The 18,868-nt window shown below is 37.5% G+C and overlaps 1 protein-coding gene across 1 annotated transcript; it reads left to right on the forward strand.

Moving 5' to 3' along the window:
• Positions 1-15,640: 15,640 nt before the first annotated feature.
• On the forward strand, positions 15,641-18,209 carry LOC114464661 (F-box/LRR-repeat protein 14-like). The gene has a single exon (XM_028449081.1). The coding sequence runs from the start codon at positions 16,183-16,185 to the stop codon at positions 17,392-17,394; it is 1,212 nt and encodes a 403-aa protein (XP_028304882.1). The 5' UTR covers positions 15,641-16,182; the 3' UTR covers positions 17,395-18,209.
• Positions 18,210-18,868: the final 659 nt, after the last annotated feature.

Consider the following 18,868-nt stretch of genomic DNA (forward strand, 5'->3'; position numbering starts at 1 on the left):
TTACTGTCATTTTGTATGTATTTTTGGAGTCATTCTGTACATTGTTTTTGCCATATTTGTGTGTGTTGTGAGTCCTTTTGTGGTCATTTTGTGTATTTTTGTTGTCATTTTGTTGTCATTTTGTAAATTTTTTCTTTTATTTTAGTGTTTTTACTGTTGTTTTGTGTAATTTTACATTATTTTGTATGACTTTTGTGCATTTTCGTTGTTATTTGGCATATTTGTATTGTTGCTTTGTGTGCTGTGTGTGTTTACTGTTTTTGTTCGTATTACGAGTCACTTTCTGTATTTTTGTTGTCAGTTTGTACATTTTTTTTTTTTTTTGTTATTTTTGTAGTCGTCATGGCTTTTTTTAAAGGAATTTTTCTGTTATTTTTGTGTTTTTACTGTCATTTGTATATTTCCTGTCAGTCAGTTTGTGTATTACACAACAGTTGCCCATCTCTACCCTACTGCATCCAAGTATCAGTAGATCACTGCTCTGTCTCGTGCTGCTGAACTCTACAGAGACATCCTCACAGAGTTCAATAACTAACCACATCAGGGTCTGTTCACTGTGCGTGCACACACACACACACACACACACACACACATATACATCATTACCTGGGGGGTCTGAGCTCCCCCTCTAAAGGCCTTCACCCCACATGCTCATCTCAATTAATCATCCAACAAAACAGATGTCAGGAACAAAGGAATGATCTCCAGGCCTGTGGGGAATGGAAGACAGAGAAGGAAAGGAAGAAGAAGAGGAGGAGGAAGAAGAAGAAGAGGAAGAAGAGAAATAAGTGTTTTTGTTGTGTATTTATATATATTTTTTCTATTCATTTTCATTTTGTGTAGTTTTGTTGTCATTTTGTGTCAGAAGAAGATTGGATAAATATATTTTTTAAAGAAGAAGAACAAGAAGAAGAGGAGGAGGAGGTGGAAGAAGAGAAAAAATAGGAAGAAGAAGAAGATTGAATACAGATTTTTTTTTAAACAAGAAGAAGAAGAGGAGGAAAAAGAAACAAAAAGAGAAAGAAGAGGAAGTGGGAGACGAAGAACAAGGAGATTTTTTTGTTGTTGTTTTGTATATTTTTCTGTCATTTTGTATGATTGTTTGATTCATTTTCTGTGTTTTTGTTGTTGTTTTGTGTGTTTTCGCTGTTTTTGTGTGTGTGATGATTCATTCTGTGTAATTATGTTGTCATTTTGTGTCAGAAGAAGAAGGGAAGTACCAGTTTACCTCAGGCTGGATGTTGGTCTGATGCAGGTGATGGAGGTTTGGAGGGGGATGTGTGCGCTGCTAGAAGCTTTGCAATGCTGTTACTGTAAATACAAGATAAAACTGAAAAAAAAGAGAAAAAAAGCGGGGGGGTAAAGTAGTCCTAGTGTTATAGAGAGGAGAGGATATGGTGAGAGACGTACAGGGAGAGTGAGAGAACAACAAAGCCCTGGAGATGAAAGGACTACAAAACAATGGGTGCAAAATAACGCTGTGGTGTGCTGTGCAGAAGTGGAGCAAAGATTGAAAAGCTGCCAAGATAAAGACGAGCTGCTGCCTTTGAACTGTCACGTCACAGCGATACTGTCAAAAACAAATGGCAATCCTGACAGCTTTCAGCTGCATTAAAACAGACTTAGTCATCTTTTATTCACAAATGCATATTTTATGGATTTAACAGCGAAGAGCGTGACCTGTTGGTAACTACTGAATATTTTAATTTTGTGCTAAATTATTGACATCTACATAGTGTACACATGGAGGGGAGGTGGGGGGTCCAATGAGGGGAACAAATGCAGCGAGGAGCAAACCATACCCTTATTCCTACCATGAAAAAACAATAGTTTCTATCAGGGTTGGGGTCAATTATAATTATAATTGTGTAATTGGTAATTAATTTCATTTTATGACATAATTATAATTGTAATAGAAAAAAATGTTGCTGTTGTAATCATAAATGAATTATAATTTAGTTTGGATAATTGACTTTCTAATTGTAATTGGCATGGAAATTACAAATGAATGAAATACAAAACTAGGGAACCATAGTTCTAATACAGTTCTATGACTTACACATACCTAGTTAACAATAATTAAATATATGTTCAGATCAACTTTTCCCACTAGATGCCAGTTATCTTTAAAAGATCATTTTACCATCCTTAAAAAAATGTAATCTAGGGGTATAGTGACAGAAAAAGGCTCAGATGCCCACATCAAAAATATTAATACCAATATTTCCATGGATAAGAAAGCCTAACAAGGCAACCAAGATATGAGAAACATATTAAATGATAAATAATGGTTTTTAGTGTATTTTGATGACGTGGGTCAAACTGACTCATTATCATGAGACAGGGGTGTCAAACTCATTTTAGTTCAGGGACCAAATACGGATACTCAAGTGAGCCACAGATTTTATGCAAGAAAACAAGTAATTTCAACATTATTGTCCCCTAGTTTACACATCTATGTATACATAACATACAAAATATGTAAGAAACTGACAATATCCAAGCGATAAGTGATAGATATCAGTCAGAATAGGATCTTCACTTTACATTTCCTACATTTTGCGACCAGTTTCTATTCAATTACTGGAAATATTATGTCATAATTTGAGGAAAATTGAAGGATTTTGTAAGAATTTTGAGTTTTTTCAATCAATGGGAAAACTGTGAGCCCCTGCAAATATTGTTGAGTTTCATTTACACATCAGACTTCATCAGAAGTCCTTTATTGATCACAGGGAAAAATTACTTTTGTTACAGCCGCTCAAGAAACATGTTTTCCCTGTCATTTTTACTTTCTCCTGCGGGCCAAATTAGATGCTCCAAAGGGCCGGATTTGGCCCCCGGGCCATGATTTTGACACATGTGTCATAAGAGATGTTAACACAAGAGAAAAGTCCAGTTTAATAGGGGTTATTTATCAAATGCTCAGTAATTGTGATTAATTGTAACTAAAAGTTAGTGAGTGTAATTGTAATTGACTTTCACAGGAAAAACTATAATATTAATTGTAATTGGGGTAAAAATGTAGTCACTGTAATCTGAATTGAGTTGTAGTTGAACATGGATAATTGAAAACATAATTTTTATTGAAAAAAATGTAATTGACCCCAACCCTGGTGGTTTCTATAGTAGGTGGTGCATCAGTCTGCTGTCCCTTATTCCTTCCATTCCTTTTCTATCTGCAGTCCCTCCATCTCTCTCTCTCTCTGTGTGTGTGGATAGTTCCAGCACACATCAATAACAGCCAGATAACAGCCTGCTTCTCCGTCCTCATGCACAGCCTTAAATCACATCATCCCCATGGATGAAGGGAGAGGAGGGAGAGGAGGATGAGGAGGAAGAGAAGAAGAACAACAGTGCAGCGCTGCTCATATTCCAAATGCAAAAAAATAATATGACAAGAACACATCAATTAATGCAGCAGGAAAGAAGCGCCGGCCGTTTTCAGACAACGTTATGAGCACACGGGGAGAGGAAAGCATGAAGAATGAGTGTTTGTTTGATTGTGTGTGTTTGGGTGAGAATGTTTTTCACTGTTCGTTTGTTCAACGTCAGCTCCAAAAAACAGAAGTGCAGAGTATAACACAACACAAGCTCTTAATGATGCTCACTTTCCTGCTCGTGTGCAGGATTCAGCTGAAACAAAAACAAACAGTGGATGCTGCACTGTTTATCTATTGTTAGAGAATAGAGTGAAGTCACGCTGTAGATGCTCAAAGCTGAGATGGATAAGAGGGACAGAGTCAGAGGTTTGGTTTGCTCGACTCAATCAATCGTTTATTAACAGATTTCAAAATGGACAGAATATGAATCATCAAGTCAATAAGAAAACATGCTAAACGTACAAATAAATGATTCGACCCAACAGGGCCAGGGTCGCCCCAGATCGTATCCATTCACATTTTGTCCAGTCGTTATCTAGTCCCTCCTCCCTTTGGTCTGGTTACGTAAGACATTTCTGTGCTGTCACACATCAAGGAGAATAACAGATTTACTCATTTTATCTGAGCCGCACGCAAAAATTCTAAAGTTTATATCTAACATTAACTAGAAGGTTTTTACATTTAGAAATCAAAGGATCAGTTATTGTAATTAATTAAAGATGACATTTATTGCTGATTTACAGCAATACAAATCACGTACAATATTATTGATTGATCAATTATTATTTATTATTGTAAGGCGTGTGCTTATTTGATTTATTTTGTATATGTATATGAGTTGTTGAATGTGTATTAAGTTTAGTATTTGTTAATTTTTTTAAAACAGTCTTTAGTAATAAACGTGTCCCATGGGGTTGTTATATATGACTTGTGTCGTCGCTTACGTAAAGCTTGTTTTGTTCATTAGATTTGGTTGAAAATATGTTTTGAAACTTCTTGTTCTTGTCCTAGAAAATAGGCCTCAAACTTGAAGCATTTTATGTAAGGATATATTCGATATATAGATAATTAGCATAAGGGCTATTGAATGTTGGGTATGTCTTAAAAAAGAAAGAAATAGAACAATATTTCACATCAACACTATCTATGTCTATGTATCTATCCTCTCCTCGTCTAACCCCTCTCCTACACTCTCAGGCCTTCTTCTCACATCCTCACTTTTCGTCGCTCCGTCACTGTCACACGTAGACGCTCACAGACTCACTTCCACACCACGTCCCACTTCTCACTCCTCGCGTGTCTGTTTTCTCTCCTCCCTCCTTCTTTTTTCCCTCCTCTCTCCTTCTTTCCTCAGCTCTCACTACGTCCACACAACGATTCAGTGACACTTGTCTTTTCGCTTCAGTGTCACGCTGACAGTCGGAGGACACGCACGCACGCACACACAGAGAGCAAACACACTTTAACGGGCGCACAAAGGAGAGAGACGTGCAGAGTAATGGGAGAGCGTGTGACATCGTGTGAGCAGAGGTCAAAGGTCAGGCAGTATTAAGACTCTCTTTGTGGCTGGAGGCGTGGCTGGGGTCACACATTCTTCACAGACAGCTGCTATTTGTCCGCTCTGCATTCGTGAATCAGAACAGCTAAAGAGATTTCAAGGGATTACTGCTTTTTTTCTCTCACACACACACACACACACACACACACACACACAATTGCACAGAAAAAAGCACACACACAGATTGTGCACGTGTGCATAGATACAGAGGCTTTTATTACAGTAACGTCCTCGTACCTCGTATCCTGCCCCAGACTTGCTAACCTCGTGACCTTTGAGCCCTGTGCTCAGCACCTGCCGACCTTGTTTACAGGAGAGGTCAGAGGTCACAGGACACCATTTCCAGATGGAGCGCGGCTAGCGTTCCAGGGCTAAAACTGAAATTACTCGTTTTCCAGCATAAAATCTGTGGCCCATTTAAGATTGATCTGCTACGTCTTTGGCCCTTGAACTAAAATGAGTTTGACAGCCCTGAACTACTCATAAGTATAAGTCAACATTAGTGTGTAATGCGTTCTAGGACTGGGCAATATAGACTAAACAAATAATCCTGATAATTTTTACAGTTACAGTATTTACAGTTAAAATGCAGTCAGCTTTGTTCCCTAAATTTCTAGAAACCATTGATCTACAATCATACAGCTTGTCTTTTGGCTTCACTCTCAAAGTTATACATGTTGTACAAATGTTTAGGAGGAATTAAACGTGTGCCTTTATTATCTTTTTTTATTTCAGATGTTATTGATCCACTAAAGCAGCTGTGTGATACACAATACAGGGATCAATGTTTAATAACAGCCTGTTGTTCCTTTAATAAATGATTTTCTCATCTGCCTTGCTTCAGTTAATTTGGGGCCAACGTTATTGAATTGATTATCACTTAGATTTGACACTACACAGATATATGTGTGAATGAAGTGATTCAAGTAGAGAACGTATCGTCTTTATGTAGGTCAAACATTGTTTATTTTGTTTTATTTCATTTATTTGACAGGGACCATGTACGTACAGGAGCATTAATTAGCATATGAAAATATGCTTTGTACCAGATTTTAGCTCTTGGAGCTAATTTCCATCTGCAGTCCCCAAGACAGACAATTACAAAACACTGTACAAAAAGCATAAAACAATACAATTAATAATATTTACAAACAGTGCTATTATACATTTTAAAAAGTACATTTCATCAACGGGAAAACGTGTTCCTCTATAGTTTATACCCATCCCCTGCCCTTCTCAGATGTAAAGATTAGTTGTTGTTTTTTGTTTGTTTTCTTTAGTGCTGACATGTCTGAGTTCTTAGAAAATGTTGTTTCATATCCAGGCGAAATAGTTTTAAGTTTTTGCACAGTTTTAGTTCAGTTGGAAGTTCCATTGGCTGACTTAACTATGTATTCAAAATTGAGCATTTTATATTTGGTTAATATTTGACAGTTATGATACTGTGGTGATTTCCTGTCTAGAATCCTAAGTGCTCGTCTCAATGCTTACAAAGAAATTCTCAAAGTTTTATTGTGGATTTGTTTGCTTGTGACCAGCATGATCCACCATAGAGTAAGTGGGCTAATATCATTGCGTTGAAGTAGGTTTTGGCTCCTTGTATTGTCAATGAATTTCTTATAAATTTAAATGTAAACAGATTATATTTTATTGTATGACATAGCTTTTTGATATGTTTCTTAAAGCTTAGTCTCGAATCTAAAATGATGCCAAGGTATCTGAACTCGTTGGCATTTTGAATTGTTTCTCCCTCTATTGTAATTAAGGGGTGCGTTTTTTTGTTTGGTTTTGTTGCGAAAAACATGGTAGCAGTTTTACTTACATTCAGTGTTAGACAGGAATTATCCAACCATATAGAAATTTTGTGCATTGCCAGTGATAGTTTGGTTGCCACTTGTTCATGGTCCCTCCCATCCGTGTAGATGACTGTGTCGTCAGCATACATATGGACACCAACATCATTGTGATGGGTTATACAAGTGAGTGACATATATAATATTCTTTATACTGGACCTTCCATTTTATGTCTTATTGGAGGGGAGACTCTCTGGTATGAGACCCTGGAGAAGACTCCATCCATCCTGGAGAACACACAGCACCCACTGCACCAAACTATGATCAGAAGAACATGTTTAGTCTCTGAGCTGCTCCACAAACATTCAGAAGTTTTTTTATGCCCCTGGACATAAAACTGCAACTGATCAATGTGTGACAGAAGGACATTATCACATTCACTATTCACTGCACAATACTACCTTACTGCTGTATGTAAATCTACTGGGTCACAACACAGCTGGTTTATTAATATACTAACCTGTCTTTTTGCATATATGTAGCTGCTCATATTTAATATTTACAAATTCCTAGACAATTTTAGTTTAAAATATGTGTTCACTATTATGATGCAGCGTTTTTGATCCATCAGCATCAAATTACACTGATACAGTAACACTGCCATTTTATCAGTGATCAGTGTTTTTAGTCGGGGTGTGAAAAAGAAAAACGATTTTACAAAATACCACGATTTTTTGGGTGCCGATTTTAATTCGATTTTGTTATTTAAAAAATTTATTTTAGTTTTTTTTTAATTTTAAATAGATTTTTTGGGGGGGTATTTAATCAATATTTTTGTGTATTTGTGAAAAATTTCAGTGGTTACAATGCTTTCTATGTGTTGCAATGGTTACTTGAAGCACTTGATTTTATGGTGACAGTGTGTAATGCCTGCAATATTTATGTATGCACAGGAATTTGTCCGTGTGTGTGTGTGTGTGTGTGTGTGTGTGTGTGTGTGTGTGTGTGTGTGTGTGTGTGTGTGTGTGTGTGTGTGTGTGTGTGTGTGTGTGTGTGTTGGCTCCATTGGAGACGGAGTGGAGGGAGTAGAGCTGTGTCAAATAGAGCGGTGACCCTATGATGTTATGCCACTGCATAGAGACCAAACGTATTGTGTACCTGGAAGGTCAATGATGGATAATATTTACTCCACAAGTAATATTCTTCACATGTGTAAACTGTATAATATTGATGTTGAGATTGTTTTGGAAAAGGCTTCTGATAGGATGGATCACATGTACTTGTTTCCTACACCAAAGATTTTTGGTTATAGTGAAGGTTTTGTATCTTGGGTCAAACAGCTATACAATGGAGCAAAATGTGTAGTTGAAGTAGGAACAGGCCGCAGTCGACCTATCCTGCATAAAAGAGATATAAGGCAAGGCTGTCTTATTTCAGGGCAACTTTTTAGCCTGGACATTGGAACTTTTTTATTGCAAATTGAAAGAGAAAAACTGTTCCTTTCTGCTTCTTTAATATCTGATACCATTTATACTTCTTATTTTCATTTGATACAATCACTATCCATATCACATTGCACACCGAAGGGAAATGGGAAAAAAAACACATCAGCTCATTTTGCCTACCGAGGGTGCAAAGATGTAGTGCGTGGCGACAGGTACGACCCTCCAACATTCACTTTTAGCAGAAAACACAATGACACGTTTAGAAAATATTCAACAGCAAAAACGAAAATTAAAAAACTACATACCTTTTAATTTTGGGTAACACACACACACACACACACACAAACACAGGGTCATTAGAAAAAACAAGGCTAACCACAGGGGAACTACCATCGCTCACTTTCCCTTCTTTTTCTATCCTTTATTTAGTCCTGCTTTTCTTCCAGTTTCCTATATTTTCTCACCGCTTTTTGATCTCACCTGACTACACTTCTATATAAAGCACAAACAGAAAACAGATTTTAAATGTTGACTGACTTGTGTAGAGTAATAAATGGGAAAGATTGGGTTGATGCTGAAAATAATGAGTAGATATTTGGAAACAGCCCCTCCTGTGGTTTATTGTGGTATTGTCTCAGGACAACAGTGACCTCTGCTGGTGATCGGAGTAGTTTCACCATTTAAAGTTCAGAATTCAAATTAGGGTGGTTGCATGTGTTTGTATCTTTTTATTTGGATCTCCAAGTGCTTTGGATAGAGCCATTGCTACTCTTCCTGGAGTCCACACTCAATATAATTGTCTTATTAGTGCAGTTTATAATTACAGATAAATCACACAACAAAGCAAACAACAACTCAAACAGTTTACAAAATAAAACAAAAACAACATTCATACAGTCGGACCGAGTTCCAATTAAAAATTCCTCAAACATTTGGCTTTTAACCTCAGATGATAAGTTATTTAGCAATATGCATTTACAATATATCAATATACATTTACAGCCATTTATCAATATACGTATAGTATATATTTATAGATAATATAAAACTAATCAAACTTAGCCTAATTATTTGTATTCAGTATCTTTGATTATAAATCATTAAGTACCTAGAGCTGTTTTGTTAATACATTTTCTTTCAGTATTTTTTTTAAATCTAAATGTGTTATTTTCTTAAATAATTTGTCTTGGAAGAGCGTTCCATGTCACCATGGCCCTGTACATTACATTAGTAATTCATTGTATTTGTCTTTGCTTTAGGGAGAGTCAGTCTACCTTCTGCATGCCTTGTTTTATATGCATGTTCATCAGAACTAAAAGACAATCATTTAAATAAAACCCTTTGCATGGCGGTGGTCCACAACCTGGAATGTTGCAGCATCTTGACCAACACTGATAGTTTTGTAACATTACAAGTTAGTTTCAACCCCCACGTTTATTTTTAGTAATAAATCTTGCCATGATTCCCTAGCATACAATAAACATCTCATGTATAAACTTAAAAAGGAAAATGTGAAATCTTGCACTATTGGAACTTAATTTATTTTCCACTAAGGCATCTGTATAAAATAAAAAGTTTGTCAAAATTTACATTTATTTTTGAAATAAAATAGCACTAACGAATTAAATTTAAAAAAAAAAATAATAAAAAATTATCAGGTTTTATGTATAGCTAAATTTATGAACTCTAAAACATGAGAACATAAGCTACATTTAATGCTGTTTTGGTGTTGTGCATTATACATTTAATCTGATTGGTCGGCTATGATGGGATGCATTTGATTGTTGTCTGGTCATTTCATTTTTTGTACATTCACAATGTCCGTTGATCATTTTAATACAAAAAAATTATAATTTACTCAGTAACGGTTGGGTGTAGAAATGTAACGAATTAAAGGTGCAGTCCGCTACTCTCAGATCCCTCCCTCCTCGCTGCTCTCTTGCCCTGCCTCCAAACTTTTCAACGTCCCTCCCTCAGAGGAGCTAACAAGCTAACGTTAGTCTGACAGCAACATCACAGTAATATAACATGCTCTGTTAAAAGCATAATACTGCAGCGCTTCTCTCTCTCAATGTGCACACACCTCAGCAGCAGCAACAACACAGTGTCACTTACAGCAGCCCACACAGAGGCACATGAACAACACATACATTACAAATCAAACATAATGTAAATCAAGCAGCAATAATTACCTTTCAAGCAGAGAAGTCACCAATTCCATCTTCTACTCCTCCAGACCATACACTGTAAAAAAGACAACGCTCTAGCTCTGGGAAAGGGGCGGGGCCTGTGAGCAACAGCTGTCAGACAGCCCATCAAACACAGTTCTGGCTCTGATTGGTTCTTTTTGCTCCGTCGTGGTGCATTCTGGCAATCTGCCAAAGGCTGTAGGAGCAGCAGAGGGACTCAATGAGTCTGGTTTTTTTTACACAAACTACTAGTTTGATGTAAAGCTGTCCTTACATAGTGACAGCTTTAGCAAATATGACAAAAAGTCACTTTTATAAGAGTTGCAGACTGCACCTTTAACCTAAATGTTTAATAAAATAATGATGAATCATCGTTAAAGAAGCATGGAGTACATCCGTCTCTCTTTCTCTGAGTCACTGCTATTGTTGCCACAAAGGTCACAAAACTTTCAGGACAAAAAACCACAAATACAAAATATTTACAAACTTTTACACCCATAACATAAGGCCAGAATGAATCAGCAACACAGCAGAAAATGAAAATAAAATGCGTCCTTACTTTTTATTTGTCAAAACATGGATAACTTTGTATCCTCACAACTTTTTAACTTATTTCACAGCCAAGGCCTGCCTTGTCTTTTATAAGACAAGAGTAGCATCTTAAGGTCACCCTGAGTCCTCCTCATGTCTCCTAGATAGTTCTCCTCCTGTGTCCTGTCTGTTGGAGGCAGGTTCTCCTGCATTAGCATCATCGCTACAGATGCTGATACTCGCTATGCTAACTGCTAACTGCTGCTGCGCCACGATTTCCCCAGAAACAACCTTTACCTCAGGCTTAGCTTCACTTATTGGCTTTAAAAAGCTCTTTAAATACAACTGTCTTTTTTTTAGCCATTTTCTACCGTCTTCTATGATGACAGAGAAACTGTTTTTGCGCACTTTAAACGTGCGTGGGGGCGTGGCTTGACTTTCCTCTCTCTTCCTCACTCGTGCTGTGTCTACATTCAATTTTGTGTTTACAATGAAATTTCCAGGGATTTCAACTCAATAAAACACGCAGCTGTCCAAATATGATACTTAAAATTTAATCAAAATACATGAAAGTCAGATTATTCCTGGAGAGACTTGGTGTTGACATTAAGCAGCAGACTAGCATGGAAGTTAGTGACTAGCTTTAGAATTCAGAGTTTATTTTGAGTACGCCATTAGATAGTACAGTGTTATAATAATTAGTATTATTATTATCATTAGTGATATAATAATAATAATAATAATAATAATAATAATAATAATAATAATAATAATAATAATAATAATAAACATTTGTGCTTTAATACAGGAAAGAGCAAATGTTTTGTGGATTTCTTTGTCATTTTGTGTATTGATTTGATATTTCTGTTGTCATTTCTTGTTTTTGGAGTCATATTGTGTGTTGCTGTATCTTGTCATGTTGTATGTTTTTTTTTTTTTTCTCTAACTTTGTATGTTTCTTTTTTGTTTGTTTTTGGGGGTTTTTTGTGGTTTACTTTCCTTTTATGTTAATGTTTTTTATGTCGTTTTGTGTTTTTTGATTGTCCTATATCTTTGTTGTGTGTTTTAGTTGTCACATTGTGTATTTTGTGCATTTCTATTGTCACTGTATATTTTTCTCACTTTTTGTGTTTTTGGAGTCATTTTGTGTTTAGTTGAAGTCTTGTACTTTGTTGTTTTGAGTGTTTTTGTTGTCATATTGAGTATTTTCCTCTTTTTTTTATGTTTTTAGGTTGTTTTGTGTGCATGCTTTTTGAGTCATTTTGCGTTTTTGCTGTCCTATATGTGGATTGTTTGTATGTTTTTGCTGTTACATTGTGTATTTTGTCGCATTGTATATTTCTGTTGTAACTTTGTATACTTTTCTTTTGGTTTTTATGTTTTTGTTGTCGTTTTGTCTATTTTTAGAGTTTCTTCATGTATTCATTCATTTTTTTGAGTCAATTTGTGCGTTTACTTAAGGGGTCACAGAAAAATAGGTCAAGGGCTGCATGCGGCCCCCGGGCCACCAGTTGCCCTTTTTTTTGCCTCAGAGTACCAGTAATTAGTTCCTTTTTCAATGTCTCATATAAAAATTCATGCCATAAAAATGGTGTTTGTGTTTTTGTCGGAGATTGATCTCTTTCTGTACGTCGTGGACTGACTTCAGCCTGTTTTAGTTGTTTTATATGAGAGATGCTTCACTTTAGCAGCTCAATCTGTATTATGTTTAATATTTTGGGGTCAGGCTAATGAAAGCAATAAAATTAAAATGTGGACAGAACTATGAGAACACACTCTCAGGTTTGAGGAGGTGAATCAGAGAGCACGAGCCAGACAGGAGCCCAGAAATATGCTAGGAATTAAAGAGGTTTGTTGTTTCGGGGCCTCGAGGCAGGCTGTTGTCAGGGAGGGGGGCCAGTTTGTCTAGCAGAGATGGTGAGAAGTGAAGCTAAACTACACTAACTTCTCCCTACTGGGACTGTCTGATGCCAAAGTTTGCATACAGAAATAGAAAATACAAACAGTAAAAAAAAAACAAAACAGAGCATTAGGGTATTTTCCTAAAACTGTGAGAGCCATTAACAGTTTAAATATATACAATGTGCCTACAATGTATCTCATCATTTTGATTTGATTTCATTAATCATATTTAAATATTGTTTTTATTGCACCATAACACAAAAATCTTAACAAAACTTATTTTTCATTTTCTTTTTTGGTTTATTAATGTTCTGTTTTCAGGCTTATGTGGGAGTTTCTGTTGTAATGATGAATTATTGATTTAAATAGCATAATTTGTTATACACTATACACTAAATGATTATTGATATATTTATTTATCATAACATGACATTGTCTTAAATCCAAATTTTAGCTTGCCATCTATGAGCTATTACAGTGGTTCTCAACCTTTTCACCCCGAGAAGATCAAAATAAAGGTTCCAGAGACCAGGGACCCCCACTGTAGCTGAAGGTGGTTGAACACAGACATGAGCATTGAAGAACAGTCATGTGGAGACAGGGTCATCTATAAGGGGAATAAAGGGGAAAGCTTTCCATAAAGTCAGTAAAATGATGGTCCATTGTTCAATGCATCTGTGATAACCACATAATATATAGTCATCCTCAAAATGTAAATCCTTGTTTTAATCAGAAAAACCAAAATCGCCAAAAACCGGTGGAAAAGGTGATGAAATGGGATTTTTAAAACCACAGAAATTGGTTAAAAGTTGCTTGTTAGAATGGCCAAAAATGGAAAGAAAAAGTGGAAAAAACGGTTCAAAGTGTCAATATTGGAACAATTAGTAGGAACAAATAGTTAAAACTGGCAAATAATGGGGGTGACAAATCGTGAATGTGGTTAAATTGGCAAAAATAAGCATGAATTACGGCGAAAAGAGGTTCAAAGTGACAATAATGGGTCAACAAATGTGACATTAGGTGGGGATCGTGGTGGAAAGGGTTTATAAGTGCCAAAAATTTAAATGTGCAGAAATGGCATTGAAATATGATTGAGAAGTGGCAGAAATGAGAGTAATGTGACAAAAATCCATGAAAATAAGCAAAAATTTGGCAAAAAAAAGTGATGAAAAAGGTTCAAATGTGGCATGTGTAGTTACAGAAAAAGGGTAAGAATAAGAAAAAACGGGCTCAAATTTTTTGAAAAAAATCTGTTTCTTGAAGGCATCTGGCGATCCACTCATAGTGTTTCACGACCCCAAATGGGGTCCTCACCGCAAGGTTGAGAACCCCTGCTCTAAAAGATAGGATGAACCATTCTTTAATATTTGGCCCTTTTTCCACACAAATAATTGTGTTTGTTCCATTTTGGAGTAATCCAACAGAATAAATCATTGTTTTATCAACCATGGCATTAATCACAATCTTATAGATCAGACATAGGCAACTGCCGGCCCGGGGGCCATGTGAGGCCCGCTGTCTAATTTTGTTCAGCCCCTGAAGTAAACGCACAAAATAACTGCAAACAGAAGAAGTGCCAGAAAGATACAGAAAACAACAAAAATCACACAAGATCACTACAAAAAAAGACAAGAATAAAGAATATTTATACATAATGACAACAACACACAGCAATAATTGAAAAACACAAAAAAATCATGACTAAAATATGAGAAAAATAATAACTAAAAATTACAAGATTACTTAGAAAACACACAAGATCTTGACAAAATAAGAAAAAATATCATATGTGAAGAAAAACACACAAAACAAGAAAAATACAGGAAGACCACACAAACCCTTTGTTTTTCCTGAATTAATAGTCATACTGGTCATTATTCTAAATGCTGGTATAAATGGTGATCATGTGGCCCTCAGAGCAGAAAATCACATTTTTGTGGCCCCTACTGTGATCGTAGTTACCAGGGGTGGAGCAGAGATTTTAAAAGTGGGGGTGTCTAAGGGTAGGACAACCGTCGGCTTCCAATTTAGTTTATTAAATTAATTTATTAAAACCATGATAGAGCTGTTGTTAAATAAGTGATACTCAACATGTTGCGCTTTATCTCTTAATTTCAATTATTATTTCACCAGAAAACCTTAAAAACCCCTTCATACCTTTTTCTTTGGACATTTTTCACCCTTTTTCAAAAAGTTTCACACTTTTTTTGTTTTTCAGATTTTAGCTTCCCTTTTGCCAATAAATATCGTTTTTCCTAAAATTTTTTTATCAGTTTTGTCAAGTTTTTGTCAATTATTCAACCATGTTTTGCAACTCCAACTAAGCTATAACTTTAACACTTGTTTGTTTTTTGTCTACATTTAGCCTCTTTTTGTTCCACATTTTCACAATTGTTTGCCACATTTTGCTCATTTAAGTTACCTTTTGCCATTACATACCACCTGTTTCCTCTTTCTTTGTCATTTCTTTTGCCACTCTTGACTGCTTATGACCCATTTTAGTCACTTTTCACTCTTATTGTCACGTTTTTGCCACATGTTACTGTTTTTTTCTCACTTTACTCATCGCTTTGTTTACCTTCTTGGAACAGCAGCGTCATCAAATGTCTGGCTGTGATTGGATCACCATTCAATCAATCTAACTGGATCAATACATTTTCAACAATGAATCCCACTGTGAAAAGTGAATTGGATTAATTTTTGTTTTTATGAAAGTGCGGGTGTTGCTAGTAGTTGCCCACCGCTGTTATAGATGATCAGTGAATGTATCACAACAGTTTGTAATGCTTGTTCAATGGAGAGTTGTTGCTGTCCCGTTTCTCTCCGCTAGGTGTAGCTGGGAGGGCGGAGGAAGCTAACCTTACCCGGCTAACACAAGCTCATTGTAAATGTCCGGGATGCTGTTCAGGAACAACTTCTAATTATTAACAGCCTTAGAGGATTTAAACATCAGCTCAGAGTAAGTTTTTTTGGCTCCTGGTGTCGATGATCCGCCATGTGATGAGAGCTTTATCGGCTCTGGATGCGTTTCATCGCTGAAGCGCACAAGTTTACCGGGACTAGCTACGGCTGGCGGACTGTAGCTTAGCCTAGCCTAGCCTAGCCTGCTAGGTTAATGCTAATCTGTTAGCCCAGCTGGCTAACACAAAACTTTCTGCTTCTTTTTGGGGGGATTTATCGTCTACCTCCGTGACCTGTCATGTGTGCTCACATCTGTGACTGACTGTAAGCTTCGTGTGGAGGAAATGCGTGTATTTGTGCCAGCTAACACTAGCTAACTGTTAGCCTGTTCGTATGTAGCGGGGTTAGCTGACGCCGCCGGTCCACTCGTTAACTTCGGCGGCGGGTGTCAGCCCCGAGGCCCGGCTGCTGCCGCCGCTATGTTCGAGATGGAAACACACATATCGTGCCTTTTTCCGGAGATCCTGGCCATTATCTTCAGCTACCTGGACGTGAAGGACAAAGGCAGGGTGGCCCAGGTGTGCAGCTCCTGGAGGGACGCGTCCTACCACAAGTCCGTGTGGCGGGGGGTGGAAGCCAAGCTCCATCTGCGGAGAGCCAACCCGTCTCTGTTCCCCAGCCTGCAGACCAGGGGCATCAAGAAGGTCCAGATCCTGAGCCTGAGGCGCAGTCTGAGCTACGTCATCCAGGGGATGCCGCACATCGAGAGCCTGAACCTGTGCGGCTGCTTCAACCTGACGGACAACGGTCTGGGTCATGCCTTCGTGCAGGACATCCTGTCCCTGCAGGTGCTAACGCTAAGCCTGTGTAAGCAGATCACTGACTCCAGCCTGGGCCGGATCGCACAACACCTGAAGAATCTGGAGGTGCTGGAACTCGGGGGATGCAGCAACATCACCAACACCGGCCTGTTGCTGGTTGCCTGGGGCTTGCATCGCCTCAAGAGCCTCAACCTGCGCAGCTGCAGACACGTGACCGACGTGGGCATTGGGCATCTGTCGGGCATGACGCGCAGCACCGCGGAGGGCTGTCTGACCCTGGAGAAGCTGACCCTGCAGGACTGCCAGCGGCTCACCGATCTCTCCCTTAAACATATCTCCAAAGGCCTCAACAAGTTGAAGGTTCTCAACCTGAGCTTCTGCGGGGGGGTGTCGGATGCTGGGATGATCCACCTGTCCCACATGACCCACCTGTGCAGCCTCAACCTGCGCTCATGCGATAACATCAGCGACACAGGGATAATGCACCTGGCCATGGGCTCCCTGCGCCTCTACGGACTCGACGTGTCGTTCTGCGATAAGATCGGCGACCAGAGCATGGCCTACATCGCGCAGGGCCTGTACCAGCTCAAATCGCTCTCCCTGTGCTCGTGCCACATCAGCGACGATGGCATCAACAGAATGGTGCGCCAGATGCACGAGCTGAAGACCCTGAACATCGGACAGTGTGTTCGGATCACGGACAAAGGGCTGGAGCTGATCGCGGACCACCTGAGTCAGCTGACAGGCATCGACCTGTACGGCTGCACCAAGATCACCAAGAGGGGTCTGGAGAGGATCACTCAGCTCCCGTGCCTTAAAGTACTGAACCTGGGCCTCTGGCAGATGACTGAGAGCGAGAGGATGAGATGAAAGCTCATCATCTTAAATAATGTGACCATAAATAACCAAGAATCAGTGGAATATTCTCATTTCCTCTGATTCGGCTCCAGTTTTGTGCTTTTTTTTCCTAATAATCGCTGCCTGTGTAAAGTTCTCACACGTTAGCTACCTCAGTCATTAAACACAGTGCCTACTGTCGCTAAATGCTAGTTTAGATTGTTAATTTTTTACGAGTTGAACCAATGGAGATTTGGGTTTTAGAAATCTCACATTAAAAACATAGGTATTTTAACTTTAACAGAAAGGCTGGTATACCTGGGATATGTTGTTTTTTTTTACTAGTAAAACCTGTTCTTTTTTTAACGAATGGGCATCACTGACAAAGTAGTACTTCAAATTGAAGTGAGTTGATCACTCGTGTCTTTGTTTAACGATGTATGATTTATTCTCCTGACAAACTGAGTTGATGTATAAGATCTTCCAGGTATAATTAATATGGTGTATTAATGAACATCCACCAAGAATATATTATGCAATATTTTACAGTGTGTCAGCCCACGGCGAGGCCTGTAGACAACTTTTCTGCTCCAGATGATTGTCTTACATTAGGTTTTTTAAAGATGGTTACTATGGTTACTATGCAGCATTCATTTGACTCTGTTTTTTCTCCATTTGACTCTCAAACATGTTAGAGCAGAAGTTATAAATGGTGTGAAAAGCCTGTCTTCTTTTAAACTGTTGATCAGTGTTTTCTCCCTGCGATAATGTCAGAGTATTTGTTTGAAAGCAGTAATTTAAGATCATTTTATATTCATACAGTAGTGATATTTATGAATAAAATTGATAACGAGTATTAAGGTGTTTTTTTCTCTTTAAAAAAAAAAACTAACTTTAATTTCATTTTGACTTAAAAGTCAAATGTTCAGTATTAGCAGCAGATCCTTTAAACCAGAGATGAGCAACTCGTAAATAAACAAGTTGACTTCAAAAGGACAACAAAAATACAGAAAATGACTTCAAAAACACAGAGTAAAATATACTAAAGTAAAAAAAAAAATACAGAGATATACAAAAGGACAAAAACAAAGTTTAAATTATATAAAATGACGAAAAAAAAGTGTAAAATACAGAAAATGAGTAAAATATCGATAATGACAAAAATACACAAAATGAGAGTAAAAAAACCAGAAAATGACAAACACAAAGTTAGTATAATGGAGAATGACAACAAAAATACACAAAATGTGTAAGCTATGGAGAATGAACAAACGCACTTCAAATACTCACACAACCCTTTCTTTCCTGTATTAAATGCTCAGATTGGTCATTAGTCTAAATATTGACATGAATGTTGATAATGTGTCATGTCAGAGGAAGACTTTAAAATATGTTTACTTTATTTTTCTAGCTTTATCAAAATTATAGGATAAATTACTCTGTAACACATACAAAGATAATCGCTATTATTCGTTTTATCTGTCAGACAAAGAAAATATTCAGGTTA

Source organism: Gouania willdenowi, chromosome 6 (assembly GCF_900634775.1).
Source record: "Gouania willdenowi chromosome 6, fGouWil2.1, whole genome shotgun sequence".
NCBI classification, from domain to species: Eukaryota; Metazoa; Chordata; class Actinopteri; order Blenniiformes; family Gobiesocidae; genus Gouania; species Gouania willdenowi.